The 17,733-nt window shown below is 45.2% G+C and overlaps 1 protein-coding gene across 1 annotated transcript in view; it reads right to left on the bottom strand.

The window, feature by feature from the left end:
- LOC112240580 (transforming acidic coiled-coil-containing protein 2) overlaps positions 1-17,733 on the bottom strand; it is a 110,472-nt gene that overhangs the window by 49,666 nt on the left and 43,073 nt on the right. Inside the window, exons 4-7 of the mRNA XM_042305849.1 lie at positions 4,986-5,092; positions 2,909-3,906; positions 2,242-2,666; positions 1,276-1,344 (exon numbers count right to left, since the gene is read on the bottom strand). Of these exons, the coding sequence (XP_042161783.1) occupies positions 1,276-1,344; positions 2,242-2,666; positions 2,909-3,906; positions 4,986-5,092 (1,599 nt within the window). The remainder of the gene's footprint in view (positions 1-1,275; positions 1,345-2,241; positions 2,667-2,908; positions 3,907-4,985; positions 5,093-17,733) is intronic.

Genomic DNA, 17,733 nt, shown 5'->3' with positions numbered 1-17,733 from the left:
AGAAGTAGAGGATCAGAACAAGTCTCCCCTGCAGAGACTTCATCAATGAATACTTCATCAATAAGTCAAACCTTAATCAATACGTCAACTCTATTGTCTTTTTAAAAACAAAAGGCATATTACTCTCCCTCCTGCTGTGTATATGTTTAGCTCAATAAGATGTGCACTAGTCATTCACAATACAGGGGGGATATTGAAAATGATAATGATTTCCGTATGCATGGTGTAAAGCATTATCATCAAAACTCAAAAAGCATCATACTCACATGTTGTTGAACTGATAATACATGTTTCAGTATTTAGCCTTGCTAGTTTAGTTAGCGTACATTGCGTGAATTTGACTAGAATTACAGTAGGTTGGAAGTCAATTTCTGCCCCCCCCCCCAAATAAAATTGCTGCCATGATTCACTTTGATGGTATACATTAGTCTGGGGTTGCCAAACCTCCCCTCGGGGACCCCCCAGACATTACAACCCCCCCCCACAGATGTTTCACTATTTAATTTCAGCCCTGAACTAGCAAAACTGATTCAAGTAGTCAGGGGCTTGAGGATTAGTTGAATCAGGTCCTAGTTCTGGACTAAATCAAATGCATGGAAAAGCTGCATTAGGCAACAGACGGCAATGTTAATTCTTTGCTAAGTTAGCATGTTAGCGAGTTAGCGAGTTAGTGTGTTAGCGTGTTAGCGTGTTAGTGTGTTAGCGAGTTAGCGAGTTAGTGTGTTAGCGTGTTAGCATGTTAGTGAGTTAGTGTGTTAGCGTGTTAGTGAGTTAGCGTGTTAGTGAGTTAGTGTGTTAGCGTGTTACTGTGTTAGCGTGTTAGCGTGTTAATGTGTTAGCGAGTTAGCGAGTTAGTGTGTTAGCGTGTTAGCGATATGAGATGAATAGTTCAAACTAATGCTGTCTTGATACCAGTATTGGGATACTAATATACCAGATTTTCTAGAAGCAGATTTCACTCTATAGTCCTTTAAGACCTACTTTTGTAAAATAGTGAGCGAGTTTGTTTTGCTCGGTGCCCATTAGTCCAACTGTGGCACCGGGTAATGCCAAGCGAACCGGGCCCATTGTGTTCTGTACAATAGCTTTCAAAAGAAACAAATGCGAACCTGTGTGTTTCCAACATTAGGACTGTATTTCTTCCAGAAATGAATTCTGCTTCATATTTTTTTGTTTCCCTTCCACAATACGGGTATTGTGACAGTCGAGTCTAAACCCAGGTATCTACAACCAACCTAGACCACACAGATACTCCTCAATGTGACCACGACTAACCTCTGTTGCTCCTCAATAGAGGAGGTGCTACCGTGTGACTGTTCTCTTTCCCTTGGAGAAGGGGTGCACCTGTATAAGACAGGTTACATTTATATGGCAGGATGCTCATTGAAGAAAATGGGCATGGTAGAGCTTCTCTGATTGGTTGGTTTTGCATGGTAGAGCTTCTATAATTGGTTGTCTTTACGTTACTGTTGTGTTAATAGGGAGGAGGACAGGGTTGAAAAATGTCACACGTTTTCCAGAAATCCTGGTTGGGAAGATTCCCAGAATTTCAGGAGAACTTGTGAATTTGGGGAAAGTTAGAAGGAGATGAGCACGACGGGGCTACATGCTCTCTCTGAGAGTAGGATGTTTAGAAAAACTGAAACATTATTTACATAAACAGTTAGAGGTCAAAACAGTCCTGCTGCCATTCCTGTACTTACAACAGACAACACAGAGAGGAACCCTTCGACTTCCTGTGGCACACGAGAACACACAGACAGGTGACAGAGAGACAGACAGGAGACAGAGAGACAGGCAGGTGACAGAGAAACAGACAGGAGACAGAGAGACAGACAGGTGATAGAGAGACAGACAGGAGACAGAGAGACAGACAGGTGACAGAGAGACAGACAGGTGACAGAGAGACAGACAGGAGACAGACAGGTGATAGAGAGACAGACAGGAGACAGAGAGACAGACAGGAGACAGACAGACAGGTGACAGAGACAGACAGACAGAGACAGACAGGACAGAGACAGACAGGTGATAGAGAGACAGACAGGTGACAGAGAGACAGGTGGCACAGACAGACAAACACATTCACACACACACACACACACACACACACACACACACACACACACACACACACACAGCTAAAAGAATTCAGTACTAAATGTACAAACAGAAACACATAAACAAATGACAATGTGAAAGTGCCTTATAACCACCTAATAATGCAATGGTATTTAAACTTACGATTTGATTGGTTTCTTCTTGGTCTTGGCCGGTTTGTTCTGGTTGTGGTCCTCCAGCTCCCTAACTTCATCGTTATCGTTATCAACCTCGTCATCATTGGCCGACACCTCGAAAGAGGCGGAGCCAGAGGCAGCCTTGGGTGGAAACGCAGCCGTCCTATTGGACGAACCCTTGAAGGAGTTGACAGCTGACTCATTGAAGGTGTCAGAGTCAAAACTATAGGAGCGTTTGTTCAGCTCGGGAGAGATAGGGATCCCACTGTTAGAGCCGAACAGGTTGAAGTTAGGGTCGTCCCACTGAGCCGGGTCAGAGTTATAGGAGGGCTTAGAGACGGGGATGTCATCGGGGATTAGGCTGTTGTCTAGGGGTTCAGATGGGGGCTGGACGGCCTTCTTCAGACCCATCCTGGGCTTCCTTAGAGGCATCTGATAATAATAAAAAATGCATCATATTAATAATGATAGTTTATTAATTTTAAGCGCTTTTCAAAACACTCCAAAGTAACTTTACTTCAGCAATATAATCAGTAAAATAAAAAAACACACACAGACCAAGAAGAGCACTTAAACATGATGACAGACTAGAGTCAAAATCCAACTGGGATTTCTGGAAGATCAGGGAATTTGGGGAAAGTTAATAGAATTTTGCAACCCTATGACAGACAGACCTTGGAGCCTGCTTTTTTGCCCAGCTTCTTGGGTGGTGGAGAGGCCTTGGGAGGCTCCTCGAGGGTCTCCTCAGAATAGTCAAACTCCAGTCTGACCGCCCCTGAGGTTCGAATAGGGGGGCTGGTTGAGGGAAGAGTTGACTCGGCGTTAGGGGGCTCTGGGGGGTTAGAGACAACGGACAGCACGCCTCCTTTACTACCCAACGGCGGGGAGTTAGCGACTTTACTCCCTCCGTTGTTGAATGGGGCGATGTCTTCAAAGTTGTCTGGGTCCCATTTGTAGGTCCCACTCAGGGGAGAGCCTTCGCTGCCTGGGGGGGCCTCCGGCACAGAGATGGGGGTGTCCTCCTGCCGGTTGGGTATAGAGATAGCTGGGGTCGGAGTCAGAATAGAAGTAGGGGCCAGGATTAGTTGATTATCTGTCTCTGGGCTAGTGTGATTGGTCTCTTCAGTGAGCGAGGCGGAGTCTACTGTGGCTCCTCCTGCTTCCAGATCCTCAGAGACCAATAGGGGTCTGGCTGCTCTGGTGGGCTCGGCACTCTTCTCCAGCTCCGGTGTGGTTCCGGAGGACGGCAGTTGGGGGCTCTCTAGGTTAGAGCTCTGCCTGGGGAGAGGCTTCTTTTTCAGGGAGCCGCCTGGGCGGAGAGGCCCCTTCTTGGAGGGTCTGCGCAGAGTCCCTGGAGCACTCTCAGTACCACTGTCAACACTAAAGGCCTCAGCTAAGGGACGGGAGTCTCCGATTGAGATGGAGGATCCTCCGCCGTCTAGGGGGCCGGAGCCATCTAGCTCCCCAGCCTGGAGGCTCAGAGAGCGGGTTAGAGTTGATCGGCTCTGGGCCTCAGCAGCAGCAGCAGCAGCAGCTATGAGCTGGTCTAGGTTATAGGCTCCGCTAGCAGCTATGGGCTTGTCCTCGTCAAAGACTATGGACAGGGAGCTACCATGGTGACCTTTAGCCTCTGACCCGGGTTCACCGTCTGCCTCAGAGTCACAGCCAAGACCTGGAGGAACAGAGAAATATAAATGATAGGTAATATATAGTCATGACACAATCCCGATATGGTGTTTGAATGAGAGAGAGAAATTACATTCTTCTGATGCTTGTTAGTTGTATTCGTTTGAGAGAGAGAGAAACATGTTTCCATTGCAATAAAGCCCTAAAATGTTATTGAGAGAGAGAGAGCGACTGTACAACACTGTATATATACAGTAGGTGAAGATGTATAGAGACATAATATGACATTTGAAATGTCTTTATTCTTTTGAAATTTTTGTATGTGTAATGTACATTTGTACATTTGTTTATTATGTATTTCACCTGCTTTGGCAATGTCAACACATTTTACCCAAGAAAGCCCTTAAATTGAATTGAATTGAGAGAGAAGATAGAGAGAGACGGAGAGAGAGAAAGAGAGAGAGATGATGGTGAAGGCTGTGTCTGGTTTTAGACTAATTAAATTGATGAATGAGCTCTGAATATTTCATCACAACCTCCCAGCCAATCAGTAAAACACAAACGAACATTGTGATGAATGGCTGAAGCTTTCCTGCATAGATAAGACCTGCTTATATCCGTTAGCAGCTCTGTGATGCTGGTCTGAATGACTGAACAGAGAAAACCTCTTTGTTTGAAATACCAGTAGTCACCAGTAGAGGGCATTCTAAATCTCTGTCTCTCTGTGTGTGTCTCTCTGTGTGTCTCTCTCGCTCTCTGTGTGTGTGTGTGTCTCTCTCTCTGTGTGTGTGTGTCTCTCTGTGTGTGTGTGTGTCTCTCTCTCTGTGTGTGTGTCTCTCTGTGTGTGTGTGTGTGTCTCTCTGTGTGTGTGTGTGTCTCGCTCTCTCTCCGTGTGTGTGTCTTTCTCTCTCTCTGTGTGTGTCTCTCTGTGTGTCTCTCTCGCTCTCTGTGTGTGTGTGTGTCTCTCTCTCTGTGTGTGTGTCTCTCTGTGTGTGTGTGTGTGTGTGTCTCTGTGTGTGTGTGTGTGTCTCGCTCTCTCTCCGTGTGTGTGTCTCTTTCTCTCTCTGTGTGTGTGTGCCTCTCTCCCTCTCTCTCTCTCTGTGAATGTGCACGAGTCTCTCTCACCGGTGTCTTCAGAGGTCAGCAGCTGGATATGAGGGTCTGTCTCCGTGGGGGACTTGACAGGGGTGGTCGACTCTGGCGTCTCGAATGCTCCGTCAGAGTCTGAGCTCCTATAGGACAGAGAGAGAGAGACTCAGTATCACTGTAGACCTCATAAAGGACCATGGTGTGAAGGGGAGGAGACATGACACCACCAGGGTCTCATTTTCACTGGTACGATGAGTCCACAAAGTAGAAGATGTAAAAATCTATCAGATCCAATAACAGTACGATACTCCAGAACATCACAGCATCAGAAACGAGTTACTAAATCAATCAATCAATCAATCAAAACAATTGCACAGCTCAGTGAACTCATACATCGTCAGGGCTTTAAAGTGCCCTAGTGGCACCAGGGAATCCAAATGGCACCAGGGAATCCAAACGGAACCAGGGAATCCAAACGGAACCAGGGAATCCAAATGGCACCAAACGGAACCAGGGAATCCAAACGGAACCAGGGAATCCAAACGGAACAAATGTTAAATGTAAGTGATTCCAAAAATTTGGAGTGTAAAAAACTAAAATCGGATTTACTTAATTCCGTGGAGACCCTATGGGACCTCAAGAGTTAACCAACCCTGAACTGGTTTGGTATCTCATTATTTTATACGTTAGCAAATTAAGTTCGGTAAGTTGGAAGCTTTGTGTAGTAGGGCTTTGTAAACAGACAGGGAGTAATGCATTGATCTACGGGACTTTAGTGAGGTTCAGCTGTTGATACAGGAAGCAGTGAGGAGTATTAAAACGGTCACCTGTGGTGAAACGAATGGTGCTTTGGTAGACGGCATACAAAGGGTTAAGAGTAGTGGCTGCTGCAATCTGGTAAAATGGTGTCACCGTAATCAAGAACTGGCAGGAAAAGTAGACTGAACAATCTGCTTCCTGCTATTTAGGAAGAGGAAAGTCCACTTTAAATATTATATTTTGAACTAGCTCATCCGTATGTTTTTTAAAACATTAAATCTTCGTCAATCCAGATACCCAGATATTTGTAGGCGGGAACCTGATCGATGGGAGAACCATCCAGTGAATAAATATGTAGTTCATCTGGAAAATTCTGTAGAGAACGAGAGAACATGTTTTAAACCAACCAGGGCTTTCTGTAAGGTAACAAGGTCAGATTGAAGCGCTAACAGCCAAGTCAACAGTTGGATCAATATAACAGTGTCGTCTTCATACAGATGAATATTACTTCTACTTTTTTTAAATAGACCGATATTATTTCTATAAACAGTAAAGAACCCTGCAGAATACCTTTCATAATGTCCAGAAGACTAAAATGAACACAGTCAGAAATACTACACATTGAGTCCTGTCTCACAGATTATTTTCAAACCAGGCCGACTTCAGCAGACTATTGAATAAGAATGTGAATAAGAAAAAAATTAAAACATATCATCTATAACCAGCTGAAACAGTGTTATGTCCAGGTCTATAACCAGCTGAAACAGTGTTATGTCCAGGTCTATAACCAGCTGAAACAGTACTATGTCCAGGTCTATAACCAGCTGAAACAGTGTTATGTCCTGGTCTATAACCAGCTGAAACAGTGTTATGTCCAGGTCTATAACCAGCTGAAACAGTGTTATGTCCAGGTCTATAACCAGCTGAAACAGTGTTATGTCCAGGTCTATAACCAGCTGAAACAGTGTTATGTCCTGGTCTATAACCAGCTGAAACAGTGCTATGTCCAGGTCTATAACCAGCTGAAACAGTGTTATGTCCAGGTCTATAACCAGCTGAAACAGTGCTATGTCCTGGTCTATAACCAGCTGAAACCGTGTTATGTCCTGGTCTATAACCAGCTGAAACAGTGTTATGTCCTGGTCTATAACCAGGTCTATAACCAGCTGAAACATTGCTATGTCCTGGTCTATAACCAGCTGAAACAGTGTTATGTCCTCGTCTATAACCAGCTGAAACAGTGTTATGTCCAGGTCTATAACCAGCTGAAACAGTGCTATGTCCTGGTCTATAACCAGCTGAAACAGTGTTATGTCCTGGTCTATAACCAGCTGAAACAGAGTTATGTCCTGGTCTATAACCAGCTGAAACAGTGTTATGTCCAGGTCTATAACCAGGTCTATAACCAGCTGAAACATTGTTATGTCCAGGTCTATAACCAGGTCTATAACCAGCTGAAACAGTGTTATGTCCAGGTCTATAACCAGCTGAAACAGTGTTATGTCCAGGTCTATAACCAGGTCTATAACCAGCTGAAACAGTGTTATGTCCAGGTCTATAACCAGTTGAAACAGTGTTATGTCCAGGTCTACAACCAGTTGAAATAGTGTTATGTCCAGGTCTATAACCAGCTGAAACAGTGTTATGTCCAGGTCTATGACCAGCTGAAACAGTGTTATGTCCTGGTCTATAACCAGCTGAAACAGTACTATGTCCAGGTCTATAACCAGCTGAAACAGTGCTATGTCCTGGTCTATAACCAGCTGAAACCGTGTTATGTCCTGGTCTATAACCAGCTGAAACAGTGTTATGTCCTGGTCTATAACCAGGTCTATAACCAGCTGAAACATTGCTATGTCCTGGTCTATAACCAGCTGAAACAGTGTTATGTCCAGGTCTATAACCAGCTGAAACAGTGTTATGTCCAGGTCTATAACCAGCTGAAACAGTGCTATGTCCAGGTCTATAACCAGCTGAAACAGTGTTATGTCCTGGTCTATAACCAGCTGAAAAACTGGTCAAAACCAGCTGAAACAGTGTTATGTCCAGGTCTATAACCAGTCTATAACCATGAAACATTGTTATCCATTTAACCAGGTCTATAACCAGCTGAAACAGTGTTAATGTCCAGGTCTATAACCAGCTGAAACAGTGTTATGTCCAGGTCTATAACCAGGTCTATAACCAGCTGAAACAGTGTTATGTCCAGGTCTATAACCAGTTGAAACAGTGTTATGTCCAGGTCTACAACCAGTTGAAATAGTGTTATGTCCAGGTCTATAACCAGCTGAAACAGTGTTATGTCCAGGTCTATGACCAGCTGAAACAGTGTTATGTCCACGTCTATAACCAGCTGAAACCAAAACCAGCTGAAACAGTGTTATGTCCTGGTCTATAACCAGAATGGCGTATATTTAGAATAGAAAGACAAGTTTAATTAGATCTTAGCTTACAGTTGGTCAGTGATTCCAACATTTTGGAAATGCAACATCATTTGGAAATTTGACGGTAGTTATCTAAGTCAGAAGGATCTGAATACCGGGGTGGACACCCGCTTCCCAGATCTTAGGGAGAACACCAGAATACCGGGGGAGGACACCCGCTTCCCAGATCTTAGGGAGAACACCAGAATAACGGGGGAGGACACCCGCTTTCCAGATCTTAGAGATGACACCAGAATACCGGGGGAGGACACCCGCTTTCCAGATCTTAGGGAGAACACCAGAATACCGGGGGAGGACACCCGCTTTCCAGATCTTAGAGATGACACCAGAATACCGGGGGAGGACACCCGCTTTCCAGATCTTAGGGAGAACACCAGGATACCAGGGGAGGCCATCTGCTTCCCAGATCTTAGGGAGAACACCAGGATACCAGGGGAGGCCATCTGCTTCCCAGATCTTAGGGAGAACACCAGGATACCAGGGGAGGCCATCTGCTTCCCAGATCTTAGCGATGACATCAGAACCAATTGACAAGTAAAAAATATAGCTCAGTGGGTCTGCAGTAAGTGGAGCAGAGGGCTGCAGTTAGAAGGGGCCAAGTGAATCAGCCTCTATGGATTTTAGATCAATCTGTACTGCAGTTAGAAGGAATCAAGTGAATCAGCTCCTATGGTTTTATACTGCAGTTAGAAGGAATCAAGTGAATCAGCTCCTATGGTTTTATACTGCAGTTAGAAGGAATCAAGTGAATCAGCTCCTATGGTTTTAAACTGCAGTTTTAAGTGAATCAAGTAAATCAACTCCTATGGTTTTATACTGCAGTTAGAAGGAATTAAATGAATCAGCTCCTATGGTTTTATACTGCAGTTAGAAGTGAATCAAGTGAATCAGCTCCTATGGTTTTATACTGCAGTTAGAAGTGAATCAAGTGAATCAGCTCCTATGGTTTTATTCTATTGTTAGAAGTGAATCAAGTGAATCAGCTCCTATGGTTTTATTCTATTGTTAGAAGTGAATCAAGTGAATCAGCTCCTGTAGTTTAATATTGCCGTTAGACAGAATCAAGTGAATCAGCTCCTGTAGTTTAATTCTACAGTTAGAAGTGAATCAAGTGAATCAGTCCTTATGGTTTTACATTAATCTTTAGCAAATAACTTTAGTACATCATAGACATCAAAGGGTTATCCTGAAAACCAAGTCTGTTAGTCTGTTAGTGCATCGTCCTACAATCTGTTCTGAGGTGACTAAAGGACCTCCCTCTAATGGGAACGAGATGTTTTTCCAGGTGGCCAGTTTAATTAAGCAAAATGGTTAGTAAGTAAAAGCATCACAAACTTTAAACGCTTCTAGAATGAGAGGCTGTCAGAGCCTGCTGGGGTAACGAAGGGGAGGAGTTTTATTTTTAAAGGTTTGACCACTTTACAGAATTTGGCTTGATTACAACCACTCTCCGATACACAATTCAAGAAATACGTTGATTTAGCTGTTTTAATCGGGCGTAGAATCATGATTCTAGCCTTAGCCCAAGCTACATTTCCTTCTTGTAATTTCTCAGACAATTCATGCGTGAAGGATTACAAAAAGGAATCCTTCACTACAGCCAGTCTACAGAACACAGACACTACAGCCAGTCTACAGAACACAGACACTACAGCCAGTCTACAGAACACAGACACTAAAGCCAGTCTACAGAACACAGACACTACAGCCAGTCTTCAGAACAATAGACACTACAGCCAGTCTACAGAACACAGACACTACAGCCAGTCTTCAGAACACAGACACTACAGCCAGTCTTCAGAACACAGACACTACAGACAGTCTACAGAACACAGACACTACAGCCAGTCTCAGAACACAGAACACAGACACTACAGCCAGTCTTCAGAAAAAATAGACACTACAGAGCCAGTCTTCTACAGAACAATAGACACTACAGCCAGTCTTCAGAACACAGACACTACAGCCAGTCTACAGAACACAGACACTACAGCCAGTCTACAGAACAATAGACACTACAGCCAGTCTACAGAACAATAGACACTACAGCCAGTCTTCAGAACACAGACACTACAGCCAGTCTACAGAACACAGACACTACAGCCAGTCTACAGAACACAGACACTACAGCCAGTCTACAGAACACAGACACTACAGCCAGTCTTCAGAACAATAGAGCTACAGACAGTCTTCAGAACACAGACACTACAGCCAGTCTTCAGAACACAGACATTACAGCCAGTCTAAAGAACACAGATACTACAGCCAGTCTACAGAACACAGACAGTACAGCTAGTCTACAGAACACAGACACTACAGCCAGTCTTCAGAACACAGACATTTCAGCCAGTCTACAGAACACACACACAGCCAGTCTACAGAACACAGACACTACAGCCAGTCTACAGAACACAGACACTAAAGCCAGTCTACAGAACAATAGACACTACAGCCAGTCTTCAGAACAAAGACACCACAGCCAGTCTTCAGAACAAAGACACCACAGCCAGTCTTCAGAACAATAGACACTACAGCCAATCTACAGAACACAGACACTACAGCCAGTCTTCAGAACACAGACACTACAGCCAGTCTTCAGAACACAGACACTACAGCCAGTCTACAGAACACAGACACTACAGACAGTCTACAGAACACAGACACTACAGCCAGTCTTCAGAACACAGACACTACAGCCAGTCTTCAGAAAAATAGACACTACAGCGAGTCTACAGAACAATAGACACTACAGCCAGTCTTCAGAACACAGACACTACAGCCAGTCTTCAGGACACAGACACTACAGCCAGTCTACAGAACACAGACACTAAAGCCAGTCTACAGAACAATAGACACTACAGCCAGTCTTCAGAACACAGACACTACAGCCAGTATTCAGAACACAGACACTACAGCCAGTCTTCAGAACAATAGACACTACAGCCAGTCTTCAGAACACAGACACTACAGCCAGTCTACAGAACACAGACACTACAGCCAGTCTTCAGAACACAGACACTACAGCCAGTCTTCAGAACACAGACACTACAGCCAGTCTACAGAACAATAGACACTACAGCCAGTCTACAGAACACAGACACTACAGCCAGTCATCAGAACACAGCCACTACAGCCAGTCTTCAGAACACAGACACTACAGCCAGTCTTCAGAACAATAGACACTACAGCCAGTCTTCAGAACACAGACACTACAACCAGTCTTCAGGAAAATAGACACTACAGCCAGTCTACAGAACACAGACACTACAGCCAGTCTACAGAACACAGACACTACAGCCAGTCTACAGAACACAGACACTACAACCAGTCTACAGAACACAGACACGACAGCCAGTCTTCAGAACACAGACACTACAGCCAGTCTTCAGAACAATAGACACTACAGCCAGTCTACAGAACACAGACACTACAGAACTACAGCCAGTCTTCAGAACACAGACACTACAGCCAGTCTTCAGAACACAGACACTACAGCCAGTCTACAGAACACAGACACTACAGCCAGTCTACAGAGAACACAGACACTACAGCCAGTCTTCAGAACACAGACACTACAGCCAGTCTTCAGAACACAGACACTACAGCCAGTCTTCAGAACACAGACTTCAGAACACAGACACTACAGCCAGTCTACAGAACACAGACAGTACAGCCAGTCTACAGAACACAGACACTACAGCCAGTCTACAGAACACAGACACTACAGCCAGTCTACAGAACACAGACACGACAGCCAGTCTTCAGAACACAGACACTACAGCCAGTCTTCAGAACAATAGACACTACAGCCAGTCTACAGAACAATAGACACTACAGCCAGTCTTCAGAACACAGACACTACAGCCAGTCTACAGAACACAGACACTACAGCCAGTCTACAGAACACAGACACTACAGCCAGTCTACAGAACACAGACACTACAGCCAGTCTTCAGAACAATAGACGCTACAGACAGTCTTCAGAACACAGACACTACAGCCAGTCTTCAGAACACAGACATTACAGCCAGTCTAAAGAACACAGATACTACAGCCAGTCTACAGAACACAGACAGTACAGCTAGTCTACAGAACACAGACACTACAGCCAGTCTTCAGAACACAGACATTTCAGCCAGTCTACAGAACACACACACTACAGCCAGTCTACAGAACACAGACACTACAGCCAGTCTACAGAACACAGACACTAAAGCCAGTCTACAGAACAATAGACACTACAGCCAGTCTTCAGAACAAAGACACCACAGCCAGTCTTCAGAACAAAGACACCACAGCCAGTCTTCAGAACAATAGACACTACAGCCAATCTACAGAACACAGACACTACAGCCAGTCTTCAGAACACAGACACTACAGCCAGTCTTCAGAACACAGACACACAGAACACAGACACTACAGCCAGTCTACAGAACACAGACACTACAGCCAGTCTTCAGAACACAGACACTACAGCCAGTCTTCAGAAAAATAGACACTACAGCCAGTCTACAGAACAATAGACACTACAGCCAGTCTTCAGAACACAGACACTACAGCCAGTCTTCAGGACACAGACACTACAGCCAGTCTACAGAACACAGACACTAAAGCCAGTCTACAGAACAATAGACACTACAGCCAGTCTTCAGAACACAGACACTACAGCCAGTATTCAGAACACAGACACTACAGCCAGTCTTCAGAACAATAGACACTACAGCCAGTCTTCAGAACACAGACACTACAGCCAGTCTACAGAACACAGACACTACAGCCAGTCTTCAGAACAATAGACACTACAGCCAGTCTTCAGAACAATAGACACTACAGCCAGTCACAGAACACAGACACTACAGCCAGTCATCAGAACACAGACACTACAGCCAGTCTTCAGAACACAGACACTACAGCCAGTCTACAGAACAATAGACACTACAGCCAGTCAGCCACAGAACACAGACACTACAGCCAGTCAGAATCAGAACACAGAACACACTACAGCCAGTCTTCAGAACACAGACACTACAGCCAGTCTTCAGAACACAGACACTACAGCCAGTCTTCAGAACACAGACACTACAGCCAGTCTTCAGAACACAGACACTACAGCCAGTCTACAGAACACAGACACTACAGCCAGTCTACAGAACACAGACACTACAGCCAGTCTACAGAACACAGACACTACAGCCAGTCTACAGAACACAGACACAGAACACAGACACAGCCAGTCTTCAGAACACAGACACTACAGCCAGTCTTCAGAACAATAGACAACAGCCAGTCTACAGAACAATAGACACTACAGCCAGTCTTCAGAACACAGACACTACAGCCAGTCTTCAGAACACAGACACTACAGCCAGTCTACAGAACACAGACACTACAGCCAGTCTACAGAACACAGACACTACAGCCAGTCTTCAGAACAATAGACGCTACAGACAGTCTTCAGAACACAGACACTACAGCCAGTCTTCAGAACACAGACATTACAGCCAGTCTAAAGAACACAGATACTACAGCCAGTCTACAGAACACAGACAGTACAGCTAGTCTACAGAACACAGACACTACAGCCAGTCTTCAGAACACAGACATTTCAGCCAGTCTACAGAACACACACACTACAGCCAGTCTTCAGAACACAGACACTACAGCCAGTCTTCAGAACACAGACACTACAGCCAGTCTTCAGAACAAAGACACCACAGCCAGTCTTCAGAACACAGACACCACAGCCAGTCTTCAGAACAATAGACACTACAGCCAGTCTACAGAACACAGACACTACAGCCAGTCTTCAGAACACAGACACTACAGCCAGTCTTCAGAACACAGACACTACAGCCAGTCTACAGAACACAGACACTACAGCCAGTCTACAGAACACAGACACTACAGCCAGTCTTCAGAACAATAGACACTACAGCCAGTCTTCAGAACAATAGACACTACAGCCAGTCTACAGAACACAGACACTACAGCCAGTCTTCAGAACACAGACACTACAGCCAGTCTTCAGAACACAGACACTACAGCCAGTCTTCAGAACACAGACACTACAGCCAGTCTACAGAACACAGACACTACAGCCAGTCTACAGAACACAGAACACAGACAGAACAGACAGCCAGTCTTCAGAACAATAGACACTACAGCCAGTCTTCAGAACACAGACACTACAGCCAGTCTTCAGAACACAGACACTACAGCCAGTCTTCAGAACACAGACACTACAGCCAGTCTACAGAACACAGACACTACAGCCAGTCTACAGAACACAGACACTACAGCCAGTCTTCAGAACAACAGACACTACAGACAGTCCAGTCAGAACACAGACACTACAGCCAGTCTTCGAACACAGACACTACAGCCAGTCTTCAGAACACAGACAACAGCCAGTCTAAAGAACACAGATACTACAGCCAGTCTACAGAACACCAGTACAGCCAGTCTACAGAACACAGACACTACAGCCAGTCTTCAGAACACAGACACTACAGCCAGTCTTCAGAACACAGACACTACAGCCAGTCTTCAGAACAACAGACACTACAGCCAGTCTTCAGAACACAGACACTACAGCCAGTCTTCAGAACACAGACACTACAGCCAGTCTTCAGAACACAGACACTACAGCCAGTCTTCAGAACACAGACACTACAGCCAGTCTTCAGAACACAGACACTACAGCCAGTCTTCAGAAAATAGACACTACAGCCAGTCTACAGAACACAGACACTACAGCCAGTCTACAGAACACAGACACTACAGCCAGTCTACAGAACACAGACAGACAGCCAGTCTTCAGAACACAGACACAGCCAGTCTTCAGAACAATAGACACTACACAGCCAGTCTACAGAACAATAGACACTACAGCCAGTCTTCAGAAACAGACACTACAGCCAGTCTTCAGAACACAGACACTACAGCCAGTCTTCAGAACACAGACATTACAGCCAGTCTAAAGAACACAGACACTACAGCCAGTCTACAGAACACAGACAGTACACAGTCTACAGAACACAGACACTACAGCCAGTCATCAGAACACAGACACTACAGCCAGTCTTCAGAACACAGACACTACAGCCAGTCTTCAGAACAACAGACACTACAGCCAGTCTTCAGAACACAGACACTACAGCCAGTCTTCAGAACACAGACACTACAGCCAGTCTCAGAACACAGACACTACAGCCAGTCTTCAGAACAATAGACACTACAGCCAGTCTTCAGAACAGAACACAGACACTACAGCCAGTCTTCAGAACACAGACACTACAGCCAGTCTACAGAACACAGACACTACAGCCAGTCTACAGAACACAGACACTACAGCAGCCAGTCTACAGAACACAGACACTACAGCCAGTCTTCAGAACACAGACACTACAGCCAGTCTTCAGAACAATAGACACTACAGCCAGTCTACAGAACAATAGACACTACAGCCAGTCTTCAGAACACAGACACTACAGCCAGTCTTCAGAACACAGACACTACAGCCAGTCTACAGAACACAGACACTACAGCCAGTCTACAGAACACAGACACTACAGCCAGTCTTCAGAACAATAGACGCTACAGACAGTCTTCAGAACACAGACACTACAGCCAGTCTTCAGAACACAGACATTACAGCCAGTCTAAAGAACACAGATACTACAGCCAGTCTACAGAACACAGACAGTACAGCTAGTCTACAGAACACAGACACTACAGCCAGTCTTCAGAACACAGACACTACAGCCAGTCTACAGAACACAGACACTACAGACAGTCTACAGAACACAGACACTACAGCCAGTCTTCAGAACACAGACACTACAGCCAGTCTTCAGAACAAGACACACCACAGCCAGTCTTCAGAACACAGACACTACAGCCAGCAGAACAGACACTACAGCCAGTCTCAGAACAGACACTACAGCCAGTCTTCAGAACACAGACACTACAGCCAGTCTTCAGAACACAGACACTACAGCCAGTCTTCAGAACACAGACACTACAGCCAGTCTACAGAACACAGACACTACACAGTCCAGTCTACAGCCACAGAACACAGACACTACAGCCAGTCTTCAGAACAATAGACACTACAGCCAGTCAGAACACAGAACAATAGACACTACAGCCAGTCTTCAGAACACAGAACACAGACACTACAGCCAGTCTACAGAACACAGACACTACAGCCAGTCTACAGAACACAGACACTACAGCCAGTCTTCAGAACAATAGACACTACAGACAGTCTTCAGAACACAGACACTACAGCCAGTCTTCAGAACACAGACATTACAGCCAGTCTAAAGAACACAGATACTACAGCCAGTCTACAGAACACAGACAGTACAGCTAGTCTACAGAACACAGACACTACAGCCAGTCTTCAGAACACAGACATTACAGCCAGTCTACAGAACACACACACTACAGCCAGTCTACAGAACACAGACACTAAAGCCAGTCTACAGAACAATAGACACTACAGCCAGTCTTCAGAACACAGACACTACAGCCAGTATTCAGAACACAGACACTACAGCCAGTCTTCAGAACAATAGACGCTACAGACAGTCTTCAGAACACAGACACTACAGCCAGTCTTCAGAACACAGACAGTACAGCCAGTCTAAAGAACACAGATACTACAGCCAGTCTACAGAACACAGACAGTACAGCTAGTCTACAGAACACAGACACTACAGCCAGTCTTCAGAACACAGACATTTCAGCCAGTCTACAGAACACACACAATACAGCCAGTCTTCAGAACACAGACACTACAGCCAGTCTTCAGAACACAGACACTACAGCCAGTCTTCAGAACAAAGACACCACAGCCAGTCTTCAGAACACAGACACCACAGCCAGTCTTCAGAACAACAGACACAGCCAGTCTACAGAACACAGACACTACAGCCAGTCTTCAGAACACAGACAACAGCCAGACAGCCACTACAGCCAGTCTACAGAACACAGACACTACAGCCAGTCTACAGAACACAGACACTACAGCCAGTCTTCAGAACACAGACACTACAGCCAGTCTACAGAACACAGACACTACAGCCAGTCTTCAGAACACAGACACTACAGCCAGTCTTCAGAACACAGACACTACAGCCAGTCAGAACACAGACTACAGCCAGAACACAGACACTACAGCCAGTCTACAGAACACAGACACTACAGCCAGTCTTCAGAACACAGACACTACAGCCAGTCTTCAGAACACAGACATTACAGCCAGTCTTCAGAACACAGACACTACAGCCAGTCTACAGAACACAGACACTACAGCCAGTCTACAGAACACAGACACTACAGCCAGTCTTCAGAACACAGACAGCCACAGAACCAGTCAGTCAGAACACAGACACTACAGCCAGTCTACAGAACACAGACACTAAAGCCAGTCTACAGAACAATAGACACTCAGAACACAGCCAGCCAGTCTTCAGAACACAGACACTACAGCCAGTCTTCAGAACAACAGACACTACAGCCAGTCTTCAGAACACAGAGACAGTCTTCAGAACACAGACACTACAGCCAGTCTT

Source organism: Oncorhynchus tshawytscha, linkage group LG25 (genome assembly GCF_018296145.1).
Source record: "Oncorhynchus tshawytscha isolate Ot180627B linkage group LG25, Otsh_v2.0, whole genome shotgun sequence".
NCBI classification, from domain to species: domain Eukaryota; kingdom Metazoa; phylum Chordata; class Actinopteri; order Salmoniformes; family Salmonidae; genus Oncorhynchus; species Oncorhynchus tshawytscha.
This window is presented reverse-complemented; position numbering and strand designations above follow the sequence as displayed.